The sequence below is a fragment of the Rutilus rutilus genome (assembly GCF_951802725.1).
Source record: "Rutilus rutilus genome assembly, chromosome: 5".
In the NCBI taxonomy this organism is placed as follows: Eukaryota; Metazoa; Chordata; class Actinopteri; order Cypriniformes; family Leuciscidae; genus Rutilus; species Rutilus rutilus.
The window spans coordinates 40,410,910-40,430,840 of NC_140213.1; the positions used below are offsets into that span (position 1 = coordinate 40,410,910).

Here is a 19,931-nt window from a genome sequence, read left to right on the forward strand (position 1 = left end):
AGGACAAGACATTCTCATAATCCCCCCAGACTCACAGTTTTCATTATGCATTCAGACTATTCAAACCACTTTCTCTCTGTCCCCATCCTATCGCTCTTTTTCTCTCTTTAGTCCCTCTACCTGATCCGCCAGGAGATGAATGTTTCCCAGAAGCAGCTGGGAGAGTTCTGCGATGCCCTGAAACAATACCTGAAGAATGTGTCTACTCAGAGAGACTGTTTCCAGTGAGTTGACTTCATTTGTCTTACTTTGACCTTCTAGTGAGTATTTTTCTAATTCCCTATTTCTCTCTCATTGTGTCTTATAAGTATGCTAGTACATAGTGCTTTTTTGTGCTGTCAGACTTAAGTGTTTTCAGTTTTTATCTGCTAAGGGAAAAGCACATGCTCTATATTAAGTTTCAAATGTTTCAAAATGTCTGTTGGAGGGTAGCAATAACTGTACTGCATAACTGCTATAACTGCTATGCATTTCTTAAAGGTCCCATTGCATGGATTATTTTATTATTTTAGAATGTTTCCTGGGATGCCCTTATAATGTTAGTATGTTTTTTAGATCAAAAGTTGTTATAATTTAGAAATAAAAGGCATATTTCCTAGCCTGATTTTATCCTCTGATTTGAACGCTCTTGTCGTCTGCTGTGAGACTAAACGCCCACTGCTGTGATTGGCTGACATGCTTGCATATGAAATAACTAGCATTACATGTGGAACTCTCTCGAAAACGTTTACTATTACAGCTATTATACGTTTTTACTATTACAGCTATCGAGATTAACGAATCGTGAGAAGTTTTTTAAGTATTTAGATCTATTCCCATCACATAAAAGGTTGCAGTGATGAGCATTGAGCAGATGACAGTCTGTTGATCGTGTGAATGAAGATCTTATCATTGCAACGCAGTTTCTGCACTCTCACTAATGATTTCACCAATGCAAACATGAGGTAAGTACAGTAAGAGCTTTGTTGTGCAGTGTAACAGCGTCACTGATTTCATAACGAGTTTTGGCAAGTGTCCAGATAAACTCTCGCTGTGTGAATGACAGCTTGGGCGATTGGAAAGGGATTGTTCTTTGATCGCTTTCTGTATATAATCACAGTTTAAGTAAGATTATTTTCATCCTACTAAGAGAAACGACGTGAAGTTGATAGTTTAGCCACTGGCTTGATTTACTGATGCATAAACAGTATTGAACGACTTTGAGAGAAAGATTATCTGTCTGAACTTGAACAATTACACATCAGAAATTCACATTACCCACTGGTTCTTCAGAGGCTCGGATGAAGGAACTAAAAAAATACTTTTGTGTTCATTTACATCCAAACACTGAGCAACTGCCATGCTTCACTCGTTTGCAAGCCATCATGTCTCTCGTGGAAAAACCAATATCGCGCTTGCGCAGCTCATTTTCTCATGGGCGGGCCAAATTCTTTTTGCGGGCAAAGAAGAGAAAGGGGAGGTGACCTTTCCCCTTATGACGACATAAGGGGAAGATTTCTAGATTCGCCCGTCTGAGCTTTCATTTTCTCAAAAATACCCAGGGTTTGGTTTACACCCATCAAAACGTCTAGCCACTGGGGTACCATAGGCAGGCTAGAGAAACTCATATTAAGGTTAAAAAACCTCATCAAGTGACATTTTCATGCAATGGGACCTTTAAAGAGTAAACCTGTGCCTCTAATAAATACATGCGTCTCATCAATGTGTATTTATCCCTGATGTGTTGAAATAAGACACTGTATCGTTTTACCTCCTTTAGATAAAGATGGCAGGTGAGCAGGTGTTGTTATTCTAGTTCATGAATTAATGATGAAACTGGTTAAACAATTGCCGTTTTTCAGCACTATCAATAGATAGTGTTTACAAATCCCTAAAAAAACAAGAAATCTTCCGAACTACTTTAAAATCAGTAAGTTACTCAGTTTTGTCCCCTGGTTAAACCTGGATAAGCTATTGTTCAAAAGATTGGGATCAGTAAGATTTTTTTTTTTTAATGAATAGTTAAATTATTCAGCAAGGATGCATTCAATTTATTTAAAGTGACAGTAAAGGCTTTTACATTGTTACAAACTATATATATATATATTTTTTTTATAAATGCTTTTGAACTGAAAAAAAAAATCATGGTTTCTACACAAAAAAAGTAGCACATAATGCTAATTATAATAATAAGAAATTAATTGAGCCCCAAATCGGCTTTGCCATCACAAATACAAATACAATTTTAACATAATTTAAAATAGAAAACAGTTTTAATAATGTTTCACAATATTACTGTTTTTACTGTATTTTTGATCAAATAAATGCAGCCTTGGTGAGCATAAGAGACTTTTTTGAAAAACAACAAAACAAATCTTAATAACCCCAAACATTTGAACAGTAGGTTGCTTCATTTTCAAAAGTGTGGTCAGGCCATGACTGAGAGCATTTTTCAGCCCCACAGTATAAAATAATGATGTAATAGCAGTGAGTAAAAGAGGTCCTTTATAGTGTTTTTCATGGAAGCTCCCTGAGACTGTTCTCTGAGAGAGGGTTTTGTGTGGCAGCATTTACTGCCGTCATGATTCACATCAGACTAGTGAATAATTGATCAGTGAGAACATCTGCAAGCTTCTCTGCTGAACTGTCATCTCTGTAGCCTCCCTTATTTCTTTCAACTTTCCTCCTCTCATGTTCTGTTTGTGAAACAGTGATTGAAATGCTCTTTGATTTCTACTACAGCACTTTTTATGCAAATTAACTTATAACTCACTGACCGACTTGTTCAGATACTTTTGTTCACTGTTCGGCAACAATAATAATTCTGTACAGTTATTAAAGTCAACATAACATCAAAATTGAACCTATTTACTTTCTTAATGCGCATTTTTTTAGGGATTCATTGGAGCAAGAAAGAATCATGTCTTCATAATCTTTAATCCAAATGTAACTTCCTTTCAAAAGACTTTCCACTTGCATCGCTACACAGTGACAGCAGTGTTATTTTAATAACATTGATATACTATTATATCATTGATACACTTTACTATTTTGAATTAGATTTAGTTTTTATATTTGCGTTGACTTTAAATGTCTGCTGGAGACATGACCTGACAGGTTCTCTAACATGTGGGCGACCCAAGATTGAGGACAGCTTGAATCATTTCCACATCCAGAAAGCGTTGAAAAAGCTACTTGCTGCAGTTTGCTGAGAGTTTGAGGAGTCAGTGGGGGTTGTCAGAACCTGCTAATGTTTCGATTTCTGTTGATTTATTGAGCTAATGCTAATCATTGCTGTTTTGTTGCTCAAAGGGCTGCAGCTGCAGAAATATCTGAAGAGTTACTGCCATCAAGTGGAGGGTCATACAGTACAATGAATAATTATGCTTCTGTTAACGTTTTCTGTATGGCAGGTTAATTGCCGTCTCTCTGAAAACAGGATCCTTGTTTTCTTTATTCTCACTGTTTGTTTCTACAAGGTTTAACATTGTTTTCCATCAGCTTGCTGAATCTGTGTTCGTGAAACGTGAGATTGTAAGTGTCATTGTTCTTCTGTTCACCTCTCTCCAGTGTGACGGCTGTGCGGCTGCCTGACGGCCTTTCCTTTGTGGTGTACGAGTTCTGGGACGGAGAGGAGGAGTGGAAGAGGTAAAACACCTCTTGTTGTGTTTGTTGTGTTCACTGGGATCTTCACACTTAACTATGCTCATCTCGATTGTCATGAGCACCTGAATTATCACGAGACAAGACATGAGAAAAAAAAAGCTTTTACTTAGAAGTTAAGTGTCAAATGCATTAGTCTATTGATATGGTTTCCATTAGCATATAGGGACTAGGGGTGTGAAAGATCGTAGTTGATCCGTAGGGACCCGGTCCCACGGTTTGGAATGCGTGTGATTCATGAATTAATTGAAAAGATTAACCATAAAAACCATGTTTTTAAGTCCTGTCAATTTAAACATTCAAGCCATTTTAAACCATTCAAGCGCAAGAAAACACAAAAGAGAATTCGGGACTCTGAGTCCCAAAATCTCTTTAATATTTCCTTGCGCTCGAACAGACACATACTCAAAATATTGTCAAAAAACCCTGTATGGCGAGTATGCTCGTATTTATAGTTGGTTATGTCTTAAGTGAACGTAACCAATTGAGAAAGAAAACAGATGCGTATCATTATATACTGTGCATTCGGCCTTAAAGTGACAGCAGCCTAATATACCTGTTTATATAACAACAAAAGACAAAAAATATATGATATATTTTATACAGTAAAGACTATGCAGTGTTATCTTACCATTTATAATTCATTTTCTACCTGAATACTGTTAGACCTAAAAAACTTGAAGCACTATTTAATTTGTATCTTAGTCACACACATACTTCTTTTGAACTGAAAAACTATCCAATCCATGTATCAAAAAAAGTAATATGATCCGAAAAGTGAGTTTTGTGATCCGTTGCACCCCCTAAAAGGGACCTAGATTTAAAGATTTAAATTTAAATAAATTTATTTTTTGTCTTTTGGTTTTTAACTTGTATGGAAAAGAGCAGCTTTCACAATTTGATGATAAACTCCATTCGTGTTGCGAGTGATAGGAGGGTGGATAGATAATGACAGAATTTTCATTTTAAAGCAAATTATAAACTAATTTAAACTGACCTAATTTAAGGTGCTGTATTTTGCCATTGCTCTTTGAAAATTTGTGGCCGATCATTCAGTCATTTTGATAGGAATCCATGTGATTGGGAGTTTCACATGAGAGTGAAAAATTCCCCATGCAGATTTCACTTGTTTTCCTCGAAATTGCTGCCCTTACCAACAGAAAGTGACTTCTGTGTGAGCTTCATATATCACTACACTCTAGACAGTGGACCTTTTTTTGTCTGAGGAATCTTGCCAAAATGTGACCACGCTTTACAAACACTTGTTTTTCAATTAATAACTGAGCATTATTATATACATATCAAACAAACCTTTTTGGAAGTCCACTTTTACAGTTTATTATTGATTCTACTTTGCATCTGAAGATATTAGAGTTCTGGAACTGTGTTTATTTAGCTCCTTTTCTAACTGTCTCTGCTTCTCTCTCAGGCACCTTCAGACTGCAGCTTGCAAGGCCTTCCAGCATGTGAAAGTGGATACTCTATGCCAGCCCGAGGCTGTGTCCTCTGTCGCTGTGCCTGGTGCGTTTCACTGCCGCCTGCCGTAGAGGCTGTTATGGGCTATGGTGCCAAACCAGCCTTTGATGCTACATTTATTGTCTTGCGTAGTTGGGGGGGGGTGTCACAGCCATTACGCGCCCTGCAGGATTACGTCCTCTGATAGTCTCTGCATTTAGGGTGTGTTCACGCTTGGCATGTTTGATTTGATTAAAACAAACCCTGGTGCGATTGCTCTGTTAGTGCGTTTCATTTGAATAAATGTGAACTCTGCCATCCGAACCCTGGTTGGTGTGCATGATAATGAAATATGAACGCAACATAGACAAAAGACATGTAAACGAACCAAAAACAGGCGAGTCTAAAAAGGACAGAAAGCTCAAGCATACCTGTTTTTTCTCCTCATAGTCGCGATGTTGCCCATCACAGTTTGGTACAGGCATCAGAACCGTGTCTCGTCACAGATCTTCGTTCGAGTGTGACAGCCGCTTGCCGCTGTTTTGGCTCCTTTACACATTTGATAAGCTCTTCACCAGTTCTCAGCTGGTCAAAATACCATTATATGTAGTGAACGCTAACCAGGACTACATTTTATAAAAAAAATTGAGCCCATACCAAACGAACCAAACTACTACACCCTAAGAGAAGTAATTTCAAAAGAGAGCTGCTACAAAGTCAAATTTCTCCATCAGACATTCTCATTTCCCATTTACATTTGGCAGACGCTTTTATCCAAAGCGACTTACATTGCATTTCAAGGTACACATTTACATTCTTATCAGTTCTTGCTTTCCCTGGGAATCGAACCCATGACCTGTTTAAGCCACAGGAAAGCATGAGCTACATTCCAATCCATGGCATAATAGAAACCTTTTGTCTGATTTCTCTTTGAACGTGATGTGATTTCAACAGCCATGTGTACCGTTTTGCAGAACCGCAGCAGAAACGATAGGCTTGTATATGTATGCTGGTTGACAAATTTCTATCCACCTTATTTTGCAACGTGAAAGCAAGCTATTTTTTAACGAACGTGCATAAATTCCGATTCATTATCCACCGTAGGTAAATAACTAGTAGAATAACAAAATGCAGTAAACGGTAAAACCATTTGAACTAGTGTTTAGAATTATGACAATACTGTACGTTAAATTCATATAATAAGAAATACCAGTTTGCAAAATCAACCAGCATAATGAGCTGTTTTGTACAGCTTAAAAAAATAAGGTGGACAAACATAAAGACGTGCAGTTGAGGCATTAAATATTTACTGTTGCTTATCTGTTTGATAATGACACTGACGCTATCTCTCTCTTTCTAGCCGCCTGGTGCAACCTGAACAAAGACTGAGAAGCGAGCCAGTCTGCGGGTGGAACGGTCCCGCCTTATGCCTGAAACCCTTCTCTTCTCCTCCACTTCCCCCTCTTTATCCCTGTCACAGTCCCTGCTATCTTAACTACCCCTCTTTCAGCGCTCCCCCCACTCTGTCTCCTCTTTTATAATTACTTGTTTACACGGTATCCATTTGATATTGAGCCAAAAGTAGTGTCGGCTGCAGAGAACGCCGGACACAGTCCCAGTTCCCTTTTCACCTCCATTGCAACGTGCAGAGACGACATTAAAACTCCCCAAAGCATTTGGGAACCTCACCTGGTCTGATTCGCATTTGCATTTGAAATATCAACTTGCATAAACAGTCTCTTCTAACTAAACGAGGCTGATTAATATTTCATCCCAATTCAAACATGCATTCGCTGCTTTGCAAACAGTTCCCTTTGGTACAACTTCTGAGAAGACAAAAACTGTGCAGCAAAGTATTTCTACAGCTGTTCATGGACTATAGCATTTCTGTAAAGGTCATTTGATACTAGTTATAGGTTGGTGTTATAAATACTTTGAACTGTATCTTCATGAGCCATGTAGAGCAGTGGTTTTTATAACCTGGACCCACGACTCTGCTCAGTTTGTATGTCTCCTAATTAACACACCTGATTCAGATCATCAGATTGTTAGGGAGAGAGCTCCAACTGAGCGTTTCAGATAAGAGAGACATTCAAAATGTGCAGAGTTGTGGGTCCCCAGGACCACTGATATAGAGAGACTGGTATTTTTGTCAAACCATGAGCATGACACATACTGCCAGTCAAAGGGCCCACATTTACAACACACCAAATAAACATCTGCTCCAAAAGCACAATGTACCTGAACTGTAGCTGAAATGCTTATGTAAATGAGATTTGCTGATAGAGAGTAGAGAATATCCTCCTGAGTAATAACAGAATTATCTTGAAAATTTTATGTCGACCATTGTTGACCGATAATATATGGATCTTGGAAAGAGTGGCACTGACTTAATATTCCATCAGTTTGATTGCTTCTAAATAATTAAACATATGGCATCAAATCATTTCATTTCTCAGGACAAGACAAAATTTAATAGAGGATTTTTCAAAATTGATGTTGTTGACCAGTAAGACTGTTGTATTTGTGTGAATTTCTGGTTGGCTCGAAATGTAAACAACGAAACAAACACGGCCCAAGTTGCAGCGTTCCTTTCCCACCAATCCTGCCTTCTGTTTGGTTTGTTTATCCCTCACAGTGAGTGCATGTTACAAATGAATGTCCAGTAAATTATTTGCCGTAGAATTTAGCAATGCTACTTTAAATGGATTTTGTGCATTTCTTATTTTCTTTTATATTACTCCAGTAACGGAACAAAAAGAAACAAAACTATATTAAATGAACAAAACTATATGAGCAGTCACTTTTAATGGCATTGTTTGATGAAATACTACTTCTTATACCCATGTATGTTTCCGTATACTGGCTTTCTCTCTTATAAGTGAGTGTAGAGATTTATTGCAGGGATGCAAAGTATTATATTCGTCTTAAATTTGTTAACATTCTAGATTATGTAGAGTGCTGCTATTCAATAAAGTACTGGAAAAGGATCTGTCATTGCATTTTTCAGCTTCATTCATTTTCAATAAGAGTCATATTTCATTGGTTGTTGAAAGGACACAAGAAGAATAAACATTTTTACATTGTCACTTATTTACAAATGTACTTATGCATACCAAAGCGGTTCCAATGAAATATAAAGAGTCAAAATATGTACACATAGCTTCCGCTCTTCTTCTTTTTTTAAGCCTTAAGAAGCCCCGCCCCTTTTCAGCGCTGCACTCGTTGTGTTAACTTCCGGTTCGTACTTGCGAAGGTAAGATCTTGAGTATTTGTATATGAACTGTTCGTTTTAAAATCTTCCCGGTCTACTGACCTTTGTTATGACGTCCACTTCAAACATTACAATGCTCGTGATAACGTTGGTTAACTCTACAATAACTCATCTTTGACATCGATGCCATAGAAATATATACAGAACTACCACAGTTCAACACAATATACTGAAGATGGCTGTGCGCTTGTTTCTCTGGCACATAAGGCCTTTATTCTTTAAGTATAATTTAGCTCACATCTATGCTGACATGACAATGGACATCAAAATTTCAGAACATTAAAAAATGACTACACAAATAATTCAGATTTACATGACAGGTAATTTGTCTGAGGTATTTCATTTCGAGTTGGATTATTATTACATTTGTACATCAATCTCCATTACAAGCAATTACTCCACACTTGAAGTATTGGAGCGGTGTCAAAAATTCTGAAAGACCATACAGTTTAAAGTCCTGTAACAGTCAACAAATTAAATTTCACTTAGGAGTTGCATAATCACAACTGAAGTGCTCTGCCCAAAGATATAGATGCCACAGAAAAGTGTGATCATTCCCCATGCAATCAAAAGATACCTGGGGGCAAACAAGGCATAACAACACTGTTATTGTACATGTAATAGAATGAGTGTGAATTTTATTAAACATCCCATACAGGATCCTAAAGAACCACACTTCTCTCACCTCATTGTAGGAGAAATTGACTCTGACTGCACCACAAATATAAGGCAAAGTCCTTCAATAAAAATGTTTGCACATGAATATAAAAAAGATGAATACACATCATGCTAACATGAAAAGCAATAAATGATTCACATTATATTTATATGCTCAGACAAAGTGTTGTGAGAATCAAGCTAAAAATCATTCAAGGTTCATATCATGAGGAATATTTTTTCTCTTTATAAATGTCAATATTCATTTTTCTGTTAATGAATTATGAGACATGCATCAATCTTACAAGTACAATTACCTGGAAATACAAAGATGAAGAAAGCACTGACTCCCCCGACAACACTGATCACTTTGCTGATGTCAGGAATGAACGCTGCTATGAGAAAAGTGACTGTGACCCAGGCTGTGGTCAAGGCAACACGCGTACGGCTCTCGTAAGACTCCGTCACCGCGGTGTGTTTGTGTCGCTGCCGCAGCAGTGGGTCCTGGATCACAGATCTACACGCATAGACTGGTCAGTTTATCTATATATGTAACTGTTCTCCTAATAACCATAAGACACAGTTTATCACATACCTTCCAAGCAAGACAATGATGGGGTAGATGGTGATGATTGAGATTCCAAACAGCAGCCTGGCAATGATCATGGTCACATCACCTCCACTGTACGACATCAGAATATCAGGAGCGACGTTCTTCCCAAACGTCAGGTACCCAAAGACTCCTGCAAAATAGTCATCTGTTAAACAATACACTCATTACTAAACTAAATGCCTAATCAACCATTACACTCTTCCTGATAAAAAAAAAAAAGAGATCTGGTATGAGCCAAGAGGACTGACATATATAAACCCTGGGTTCAATCAAGTCATCCTTGAACCTTGTAAGATTTTTTTTTATGTTTTTGAAAGAAGTCTCTTCTGCTCATCAAGTCTGTGTTTGTTTGATCAACAATACAGTAAAAACTTATTTACTATGTTCAAAAAAAAATTTAAAAAAGATTTTGAGCATCATTACTCCAGTCTTCAGTGTCACATGATCCTTCACAAATCATTATAATATGCTGATTTGCTGCTCAATAAACATTTCTTATCACTATCAATGTTGAAAACAGTTGTGCAGGATTCTCTAATGAATAGAAAGTTCAAAAGAACAAATTTTATTTAGAAATGTATATAACAAATGTCTTTACTGTCACTTTTGGTCACTTTAATGCATCCTTACTGAATAAAAGCATTAATGTCTTTAAAAAAATAATATTGAACCTAAACTTTTAAATGGTAGTGTGTATACAAAAAAACAGCAATAGCATCTGCCAGGATATAACGTTATTTAATGCTAATTATTCGATATATCTGGAAAGAAAAAAAAAGCAAATTCTGCATTCACCACCATTTTTGCTGATGGGAAAAAAAGTTCATTCACGTGAAGCATGCTTGCATATGAAGTGCATATAGAGTTGTGGTAATTGAGCTGTAATCACTGACCAGTGAGAGAGTAGATGAGGAGGCAGATCAACATGGACACCACAGAGATGAAGACCCAGTGGGACAACTTCCTGTTCTCCATACTACTGTAGACAGCAATGCAGGCCTCGTGGCACTAAAACAGACACCGAATCAGCACAAGCACAACTGACCACAAACATCAGATCTCCAGTACACTGTCTACACTAAACAAAAGCTTTTCCTGTAATAACTAACTTCCTGCACTAGCTCATTCCTCACCGGTTCCCCTGCCACACAGCTCTTTTCATATCTTCATATCTCCATTCCCGCCTCGTAATCAATCAGCCCCAGGCAGCGGACACAGAGTAGTTCTGCGCTATTCTACCATGCCGGTGGACTTTAATTACATTTTAGACAATCCCCCAGCGTTGACAAATAAAACACCTCAAAGATGCCCCATTTTTCACACTTTGCATCTGACCTGACCTTAAATATTAAAGTGAGAGCAAAAACAACTTGAATTCCCCTCATTTGTGGACTAGTGATGATATTCAGTGAAATAATTTCTCTTTTTCTCCAAGAGTCAAATGTTAGTATGTTGGATAAACGCAAGAAAACTCACCTGAAAGCCAAAGCAAATAGTTGGGATGACAGTGAACATCGAAGCCCATGAGCTTACTCTAAACAATAATAACAACAATGATAGTTAAACAGGCGGTTTTACACATTTTGCTTTCAGCTAAATGCAGTGTTGGGGAAAGTTTCTTTTAAAAGTAATTCTTTACAATATTGCGTTGTTACTGCCTAAAAAAGTAACTAATTACATTACTTAGTTACTTTTTGGAACACAGAGGAATAGGACGCAGGAGAAGAAAGTTCAACACTCTTACTTCAATAAAAACAAAACAAAAATGAAACACAAATGTCATGTTTATCTAAAGACACTTTTGCTAATTACTATGGTTGAATTGGATCATCGAAGGTCAACAGCAAGAACATTGGTTTATTCTTTCCCCGCCATAGACAAAATTTTCCATCATTTATGACAACGTTTACTCGCCATAGACAAAATTTTCCATCATTTATGACAACGTTTACTCGCCATAGACAAAATTTTCCATCAATTATGACAACGTTTACTCGCCATAGACGAAATTTTCCATCATTTATGACAACATTTACTCGCCATAGACGAAATTTTCCATAATTTATGACAACGTTTACTCGCCATAGATGAAATTTTCCATCATTTATGACGTTTACTCGCCATAGACGAAATTTTCCATCATTTATGACAACGTTTACTCGCCATAGACGAAATGTTCCATCATTTATGACGTTTACTCGCCATAGACAAAATTTTCCATAATTTATGATAAAAGTTAAAAGTTTTGTTGTTGTTTAAAAGCAGAGGCTCTGTTCTTTCTTTTGATATATTGCCCGTTCAAATTTTTAGACAACAAAATCCTCAGGGGGCCATGACATTTTTGCGAAAATGATCAAAAACACTACCGGTGGCTGGCAACTTTTCTTTTTTTTTAAAACGCTGGCAGGGAAAGAGTTAATAAAGTGCGATTAAATATATAAGGTATATTGTGTGATTTAACATTTAATTATTGTGGGTTTTCATAATATTCTGAGTTTGCATTTCACTGTTTTTGTTCATTTTAAGGGATTCTGAATCAGTTTTTGTGCAAGTGAGATGAGTAAATGCATGCTAACATTTATTCTAGAACTACAATAACTATCATGTTCACATAGCGCACACAACCCCTTTACCTCTCACTCATTATTTCTTTCAGGAGTCATTCAGTACAATGGAAAATAAAGTAAACTGCATTACTTGCTTGAAGAAGTAACTTCGATATGTTGTTATAAATTTAAGTAATCTGATTAAGTAACTCGCATTACTTGTAATGCGTTATCCTGAACACTGGCTAAATGAACCAATTACTTTCTCTCAGAGGTCAGTAAGCATGACGGTAAGATTTGTTCACGCACTGCAGGAGGAAAAGATGATGAGGAGGAGGTATAGATGCTTTATATAGCTTGCCACTGAATTGAAAGCATAGTCACTCTCCACTCACCCACTGCTGTAAAGAGGTGACAGATTGATCTCATGGACAGGCCTCCTGTGGTATTTCACAGTAATGGCTACAGTGAGATATGTAGCAGCGAAAGTTCCTAGAACGCTGAACAAAAACAAATATCAAAGACGAGTTGACATTAAACAAATTATCTTGATGATGTGTGATGAAAAAAATGCGCTTATTAGTCAGTCTCATTTAAAAGGGATAGTTCACTTTGAAATAAATTTTTGATATGTTTTAGCTTACCTCAAGGGCATCCAAGATGTAGGTGTCTTTGTTTCCGCAGTAGTTTCAATGTTTATATTTTTAGGTCAAACCTTGTCTGTCAGTCATATAATGCAGGTCTATGGTCACTGGCTCAAAACACAAGCACAGAGTCCAAATTAAAACAATTCCCCATCGTCCAAATGAAACAATTCCCCATCATAAGTACACATTGATGGCCTAAGACACGAAACGAGCGGTTTGTGTGAGAAAACGAACAGTATTTATATCGTTGTTATCTCTTGAAAACAGCACACGTCCAAATGATCTGACGGCGCGGGCGGGTATAGATATATACATAGATGTCGCCTTGGCTACTGCAGTTCATTGGAACGAAACCGTAGCCAAGGCGACATCTATGTATATATCTATACCCGCCCGCGCCGTCAGATCATTTGGACGTGTGCTGTTTTCAAGAGATAACAACGATATAAATACTGTTCGTTTTCTCACACAAACCGCTCGTTTCGTGTCTTAGGCCATCAATGTGTACTTATGATGGGGAATTGTTTCATTTGGACGATGGGGAATTGTTTTAATTTGGACTCTGTGCTTGTGTTTTGAGCCAGTGACCATCGACCTGCATTATATGACTGACAGACAAGAACGGTTTGACCTAAAAATATCAAAATTGAAACTACTGCGGAAACAAAGACACCTACATCTTGGATGCCCTTGAGGTAAGCTAAAACATATCAAAAATTAATTTCAAAGTGAACTATCCCTTTAAAGCTATTCAAAATGTGCACTGTGAAGGCAATTGACCATAAATGAAAAGCAGAAGCAATAACAATGCTTCATAAATTTAATTAAAGTCACAGTCACAGTCTTTTTATTCACTTACAGTTTCAACTCCTTCCATCTAAACAGGGTTTCCACAGTTTTGACCAATCAATTTCCATACCATTTTCAAAATAAATTTGTTAATAAATAATACGAACAGATTGTGACTTGTTGCACACAAATCTTTGAAAAGAACCAACTTAAAAATCTTTCGCCCACAAATCGGACGACACTGTGTCTTCTGAGGAAGTGCCGTTGAAACACATTCTTGAAAACTAGAAAAATAACTACTATAGGAATTACCATTATTTCAATGGTTTTAACTTTAATGATTTTTTCACCTTCCTGAATAAATCTGCTTTGGTCATCGCAACAGTGTTTTCTGAATTAGTGTCATTTTAGTATTATTTATATACTATATACTATTTTGAATTATTTCAATTTCCAGTTTTTAGTAATTTGGTTATGTGCGTTTTGTCATTTTATTAGTTTTAAAATATATAAATATATATTGCCCTGGAAACTAACTGTAATAAAAAAAAAAAAAAAATTTATTATTTTTTTTATATATATTTAATTTCAGCTTTATTTCAAATACCAAAAACCAATGTTTAATAGGTTTAGTGGCAACACTTAACAATTAGGTTTTATTAGTTAACATGAACTAAGAATGAAAATACTTCTACTGCATTTAATAGTCTTTGTTAATGTTAATTTCAATGTTTACTATTACATTATTAAAATCAAAAGTTGTATTTGTTAACATTAGTTAATGTACTGTGAAATAAAATGAACAAACAATGAACAGCTGTATTTTTATAAACTAACGTTAACAAAAGATGAATAAATAAAGTAACAAATGTATTGCTTGTGGTTAGTTCATGTTAGTTAATACATTAACTAATGTTAACCTATGAAACGATTGTAAAGTGGTACTGTTTTAAATAACAATACTTACTTACTTTTTGAACAACACAGTCAAGGAAATAAGCAAGAAATTGACAGAATATAGTTCCTCACCTAGTATACTTCTGTATGCTGATTTCCTTCGGGACAGAGAGAGGGAAAATGAAGAAGAGACACAGGAGAAACAGGGCAAATCTCTGGTCTGTGTACCAGTGGTACGGCATCTCTGATTCTGGCAAGCCTGTGATTAACTCATACATAGAGAGACATACTGCGAGAAATGAATGGAGATTGATCAGTGTGAAGATCTAATGGATAATGACACTATATGAGCAATTAGTAATAAAAAAAAGATCAAAGTCCCATCAACATGTTGCTTACATTTCTGAAGCTGGTCAGCCACGATGACTAGAAAAGCAACAGATATGATGAAAAGGTTGAAGACGTAGCAGATCTCACAGAGTTTGCCTATGGCAGGACCGCACACGACTCTGACCACAGCCTGATATGTGTTTTGTCCACTGATTGAAGATGAATATCCCAGGATGACCAGTCCGCTGATCAGGAACACAAGAGAAATCTATGTAAGATAGAAATATATCATATATAATATCATGCACAGAATTCAAATATTTCATTCAGGCATTATAGAGTTAACAACAATGTGCATACTGAACAAATGACCAGTGGATGCATTGACAAGATAATTCTGTTAGTGCACATGATTGATGTGGTTGAAGCCACAGTGATGAAAACAGGTTAACTGGTTTCATTATAGCATTCACAAAGAGTTACTTGCCATTTCCACAGTGACAGCAGAGTGAATTCCTCCAGCTTTCGCAAACGCCCAGGGAAAGATGAGAAGCCCTGCACCCAGCGCGGACTTCAGCAAGATAAAAACCGCTCCTAAAGAGCCCAACTTCGGCCCGTTCGTGTCCAGCGAGGGCTTTGTTAAAAAGCTGATGCTCTCTTTTGCCAGCTCCTCCATATTTGGCCCTGTTTCAATCTCTGTTCCTCTCTGAGAGTTCAAACATTAGGTCAGGTAACTAAGAGGTGGAGTTTGGTGTTCGACCAATTAAACGCTGGACCCGTTTCCACTGTTCCACCAGCCATAAGAGGTCGAGTGGAAGAGATTTACATTATGTTGTCAAATATCCTGTCTGATTCAAAGTGGGCAGAATGCTAGATCTAGCGAGCCATAATTGGCAAAAATAACCGTCAGTTTTACCCTTATCAAATATTGCTCTACAAACATCGATAACAGCTTTAAGTTGTCAATGCTGGCAAATGACCATGGTATAAGCGGGACAATCCACGGCTAGCTGTGCATTAAATTATCCCTTACTAAATCTACCTTTTTGCCTAGTGTAAAATCATAATGAATTATTATAGGACCTCAATCAAACAAACAAACAAACATTAATTTAATTGATAGATTGGTTGCTTTTATATGGCATTGGTATTTTTGCCAATAACTATAGAAACTATGGTAATTTATTTATTTATTTATTTATTTTATTTTAGCAGAAACTATTTACTTTTATTTTGCAAGAAGGTTAATTGTTTAAATTGATGTAAAACTGTTACGCTTCCAGTGCTATTAAATTCACTCCCAAATTCCCACTCTTTTAGGAATTCTTTTTGATTGTTTGAAATCGTAATCTTTTCTTTACAGATCAAAAGACAAATGTTGGCACAATATGTATTGTGAAAGTAATTTGCAGATCATGTGCACTGTGCAGGATATCCCACATTTAACAGCATGCGTTCCAGGGGTGGGAGTTTGGCACTGATGCTACAGGCTCACCACTCTCCTAGAGCCCAAAGCTGGTTGGGAATTTTCACAATACAGACTTAAATAGAACTTGTGACCTCCGTTATGACAAGATTTGGGAAATCCATTTAAGCACAGATAACTGGTCAGGGTTGGTTCCCATGTTCTTCATGTCATTAACCTCTATCACGCTTCGTCACCTGAAAGAGACTGGTGACATTTTCACAGGCTATTCTTCCCATTAAAAATGGATCAGGGCCGAGATTTAGAAAGACTTCCCAGACCCTATCACTGGGACTAATGGAATTAGTCGATTTCACACTGGCTCGAAGCACAAGCACAGGCAACTACAAGACTGCTTAGCAGACAGTGCTGATCTGATTTAGAACAAAGAGGAAGAAGCGTATTTTGGTTGTCCATTTACACCTGCATTCATTACATCATGATTGTGTGGGATAGTCTGAATAATGCTTTTTATCTCAGATTTGATATTTGATATATTTCTTGCAATTTAAAAGGACTGTTTTCCATTTGACTATATTATTAAATGCAATATATTTCTGTGATGGCAAAGCTGAATTTTGACATGATCCTTCAGAAATCTTTTTAATATGATAGTTTAGTACTCAATTATTGTTGCTAAAATATAATTAATGGTTCTCATTATCAATTTAAAAAAAAATAAAGCTTATTTTGTGGAAGTCATTTCTTTCAGGATTATTTGATAAATAGCAAATTTAAAACAACAGCATTGAAATAGAAATCTTTTGTAACATTATAAATGTCTCTACGGTTACTTCATTAAATACTGATTTAATGTGTCCTTGATAAAGTATTAATTAAAAAGCAAAGTTATAAATATTGTTAATAAGAAATGTTCCCTTTCGTTCAGTCACTACGAGTTACGTCAGTGAATGACGAAATGGGGGTTTCGCTTAGAAGCCTATCACCTTCGAGTTCTAGAAAACGAGCCAATGGCAAAACAATGCCATGGGTCTGCGGAATTTGCATAGCGCAACTCTGCCCCACCGCGTGGGTATAAAAGGAGCAGCGCGGCAATCGCGCATCATGTTTTTGCTTCGGAGCCAAGAGTCTTCTTCACTCCTCTGCAAGCCTTTTCTGAGTTCTACGAGACGAGCGATTCCTCAGTGCTGTTGTGTTACGGCGTGTTCCAGCGAGATCACATTTCCTGCTGCTGGTCTGTACAGTGATCTGCCAACAGTGTGTTTCTGGGTGCTGTAGACAGGTGTTGTGATTTTATGGGCACGATTGCTGCCTGGTGTGTTTGGGCATTAATCACCCTCAGGCAGCGTTTGCGGAGGAGTCATGTTCTCATTGCGGGAACATGACCATCACAATGTTGCGATGGAGACTCGACCTCCATAGAGGTAGAGTCCCCTCCGTCACACCCCAATCCATTTCCTCCACGAGAGGGGATACTTTGGCTGGTGGCCAGGGTGAGTGTCACGGTGTGGAACAAAGCCCAGACGGATTCTTCCTCGGACCACACCCCCCTCTTGCACATTGCAACCCATGAGGTTGCCGAATGAGGTCGCGGGCCCGTCTTCAGACGTGCCCCACGTTTCATTCGGCGCTCCAGAAGATGACACCATGTCTATCGCCGCATCACAAGGTGGGCTAGAGTCTTCTGGAGATGAAGACTCGGCTGTGCTGCCTCCTTTGGGTGTGCCAGCACCTTGCCTCTGCAAGTATGCATTTCCCCCAATGAGCCTTCTTGTACAGGTCCTGTGAAAGATCAGGGAGGACTAGGAGCAGGTCCTTCTGGTTGCACCTCATTGGCCCACCTGGACTTGGTTCTCTGAATTGGTGCTCCTTGCGATAGCCCCTCCCAGGCCAATCCTTCTGAGGAAGGACCTCCTTTCTCAGAGATGGGGCACCCTCTGGCATCCACGTCCCAATTTGTGGAACCTGCATGTGTGGGTTCTGGACGGGAGGCGGCAGGTTTGAGTACCCTACCACCTCAGGTGGTGGCTACCATCACTTCTGCTAGGGCCTTGTCCACGTGACACGCCTATACTCTGAAGTGGAACCTATTCGTCACCTGGAGTTCTTCTCGCAGAGAAGATCCCAGGAAATGCCCGATCGGATCGGTGCTCTTCTTCCTCCAAGAAATGTTGGAATGAAGGCTGTCTCCTTCAACCCTGAAGGTTTATGTGGCTGCGATCTCTGCGCACCAGGACCTTGTGGAGTCAAAAACGGTGGGACAGCATGACCTGGTCGTCAGGTTCCTGAGGGGGGCGAGGAGACTAAATCCTCCTCGCTCTCCTCTTATACCCTCTTGGGACCTCGCAGTGGTCTTATCAGCCCTGCAGAGAGCTCCCTTTGAGCCTTTGCGATCAGTCAAGCTTAAGTTCCTGTCTATGAAGACAGCCCTCCTGGTCGATTTGGTCTCCATCAAGAGAATAGGGGACCTGCAGGCATTTTCGGTTGACGAAGCGTGCCTAGAATTCTGGCCGGCTAACTCGCGTGATCTTGAGACCCCGGCCTGGATGCGTGCCCAAGGTTCCCACCACTCCTTTCAGGGATCAGGTGGTGAACCTGCAAGTGCTGCCCTCGGAGGAGGCAGACCCAGCCTTGGCACTGCTCTGCCCAGTACTTGCTTCATGCTTACATAGACAGAACGCAGTGTTTCAGTTTTGGTGGGAAGCTGAAGGGCAAGGCTCTCTCCAAGCAAAGGTTGTCTCACTGGATAGTGGAGGCCATTGTCTTGGCTTACCAGACGCAGGGTCGTCCATGCCAGGTTGGTCAGTCCTCGTGATTTGCTAGGTGCTTCCATGTGCATGGTTCCCCGCTTGGGCAACCCCCACATGTGTATTTCCATGGTAAGTCTCCACCGTTTTTTCCTTCGGCAAGACCTCTTGACATCTCGAGGTTGAAACTTTCCACCCAGCGGGCTGGATACCTCTGAGCTTTCCATATGCATCCCGCTCTCGGGTCATATGTGTATTCTAAGTCCTCCCTACGGGTAGGCGCAGTGTTACATATTCCACCTTGGATATGTAACATGTCTTCTTGCGTAAAGCCTAGCCCTTCGTCCGTGCTAGTCTCATGACGGAGCTCAGACTTGCTGAGGGCACTGGAAGACAGCCGCTGTGGCGTGATTGAATTGGGACCCCCATTTCGTCATTCACTGACGTAACTCATAGTGACTGAACGAAAGGGAACGTCTCGGTTACATGTATAACCCTCTTTCCCTGAGGAGGGAACGGAGACGTTACGTCCCCCTGCCACAACCCGGGAGTTCAGTCTCGGCTCCTCAGCATAACATAATGCGAGATTGCCGCGCTGCTCCTTTTATACCCACGCGGTGGGACAGAGTTGTGCTAAGCAAATTCCGCAGACCCATGGCATTGTTTTGCCATTGGCTCGTTTTCTAGAACTCGAAGGTGATAGGCTTCTAAGCGAAACCTCCATTTCGTCATTCACTGACATAACGTCTCCATTCCCTCCTCAGGGAACGAGGGTTACATTCGTAACCGAGACTTTTCTTGAGCACCAAATCAGCAAATTAGAATGATTTCTGAAGGATCATATGACACTGAAGACTGGAGTAATGATACTGAAAATTCAGCTTTGCCATCACAGGAATACATTACAT

At 38.8% G+C, this 19,931-nt stretch overlaps 2 protein-coding genes across 5 annotated transcripts in view; one reads left to right on the plus strand and one right to left on the minus strand.

Moving 5' to 3' along the window:
• necab2 (N-terminal EF-hand calcium binding protein 2) overlaps nucleotides 1–8,080 on the plus strand; it is a 90,193-nt gene extending 82,113 nt beyond the window's left edge. For 2 of the 4 annotated variants that reach the window (XM_084410042.1, XM_084410043.1), the window contains exons 9-12: nucleotides 112–224; nucleotides 3,550–3,627; nucleotides 5,072–5,163; nucleotides 6,458–8,080. In XM_084410042.1, coding sequence (XP_084266168.1) covers nucleotides 112–224; nucleotides 3,550–3,627; nucleotides 5,072–5,163; nucleotides 6,458–6,486 — 312 coding nt within the window. In that variant the 3' untranslated portion in view covers nucleotides 6,487–8,080. The remainder of the gene's footprint in view (nucleotides 1–111; nucleotides 225–3,549; nucleotides 3,628–5,071; nucleotides 5,164–6,457) is intronic. The other 2 variants (XM_084410040.1, XM_084410041.1) reach the window with 1 other exon arrangement.
• Nucleotide 8,081: 1 nt separating this feature from the next.
• On the minus strand, nucleotides 8,082–15,552 carry slc38a8a (solute carrier family 38 member 8a). Its single transcript, XM_084410039.1, has 10 exons — nucleotides 15,338–15,552; nucleotides 14,920–15,118; nucleotides 14,653–14,809; nucleotides 12,583–12,687; nucleotides 11,118–11,175; nucleotides 10,535–10,649; nucleotides 9,624–9,771; nucleotides 9,346–9,545; nucleotides 9,057–9,108; nucleotides 8,082–8,948 (listed from the first exon to the last, which is right to left on the minus strand). The coding sequence occupies exons 1-10, from the start codon at nucleotides 15,524–15,526 to the stop codon at nucleotides 8,846–8,848; spliced, it is 1,326 nt and encodes a 441-aa protein (XP_084266165.1). The 5' UTR covers nucleotides 15,527–15,552; the 3' UTR covers nucleotides 8,082–8,845.
• Between the last annotated feature and the right edge of the window lie 4,379 nt (nucleotides 15,553–19,931).

Coding starts and splice junctions, on each gene's coding strand:
- slc38a8a (XM_084410039.1), bottom strand. CDS start 15,526: ATGGAGGAGCTGGCAAAAGAGAGCATCAGCTTTTTAACAAAGCCCTCG. Junction 14,810..14,919: donor GGCTGACCAGCTTCAGAAAT/GTAAGCAACATG, acceptor CATTTCTCGCAG/TATGTCTCTCTATGTATGAG. Junction 10,650..11,117: donor CTATTTGCTTTGGCTTTCAG/GTGAGTTTTCTT, acceptor TGTCTGTTTTAG/TGCCACGAGGCCTGCATTGC.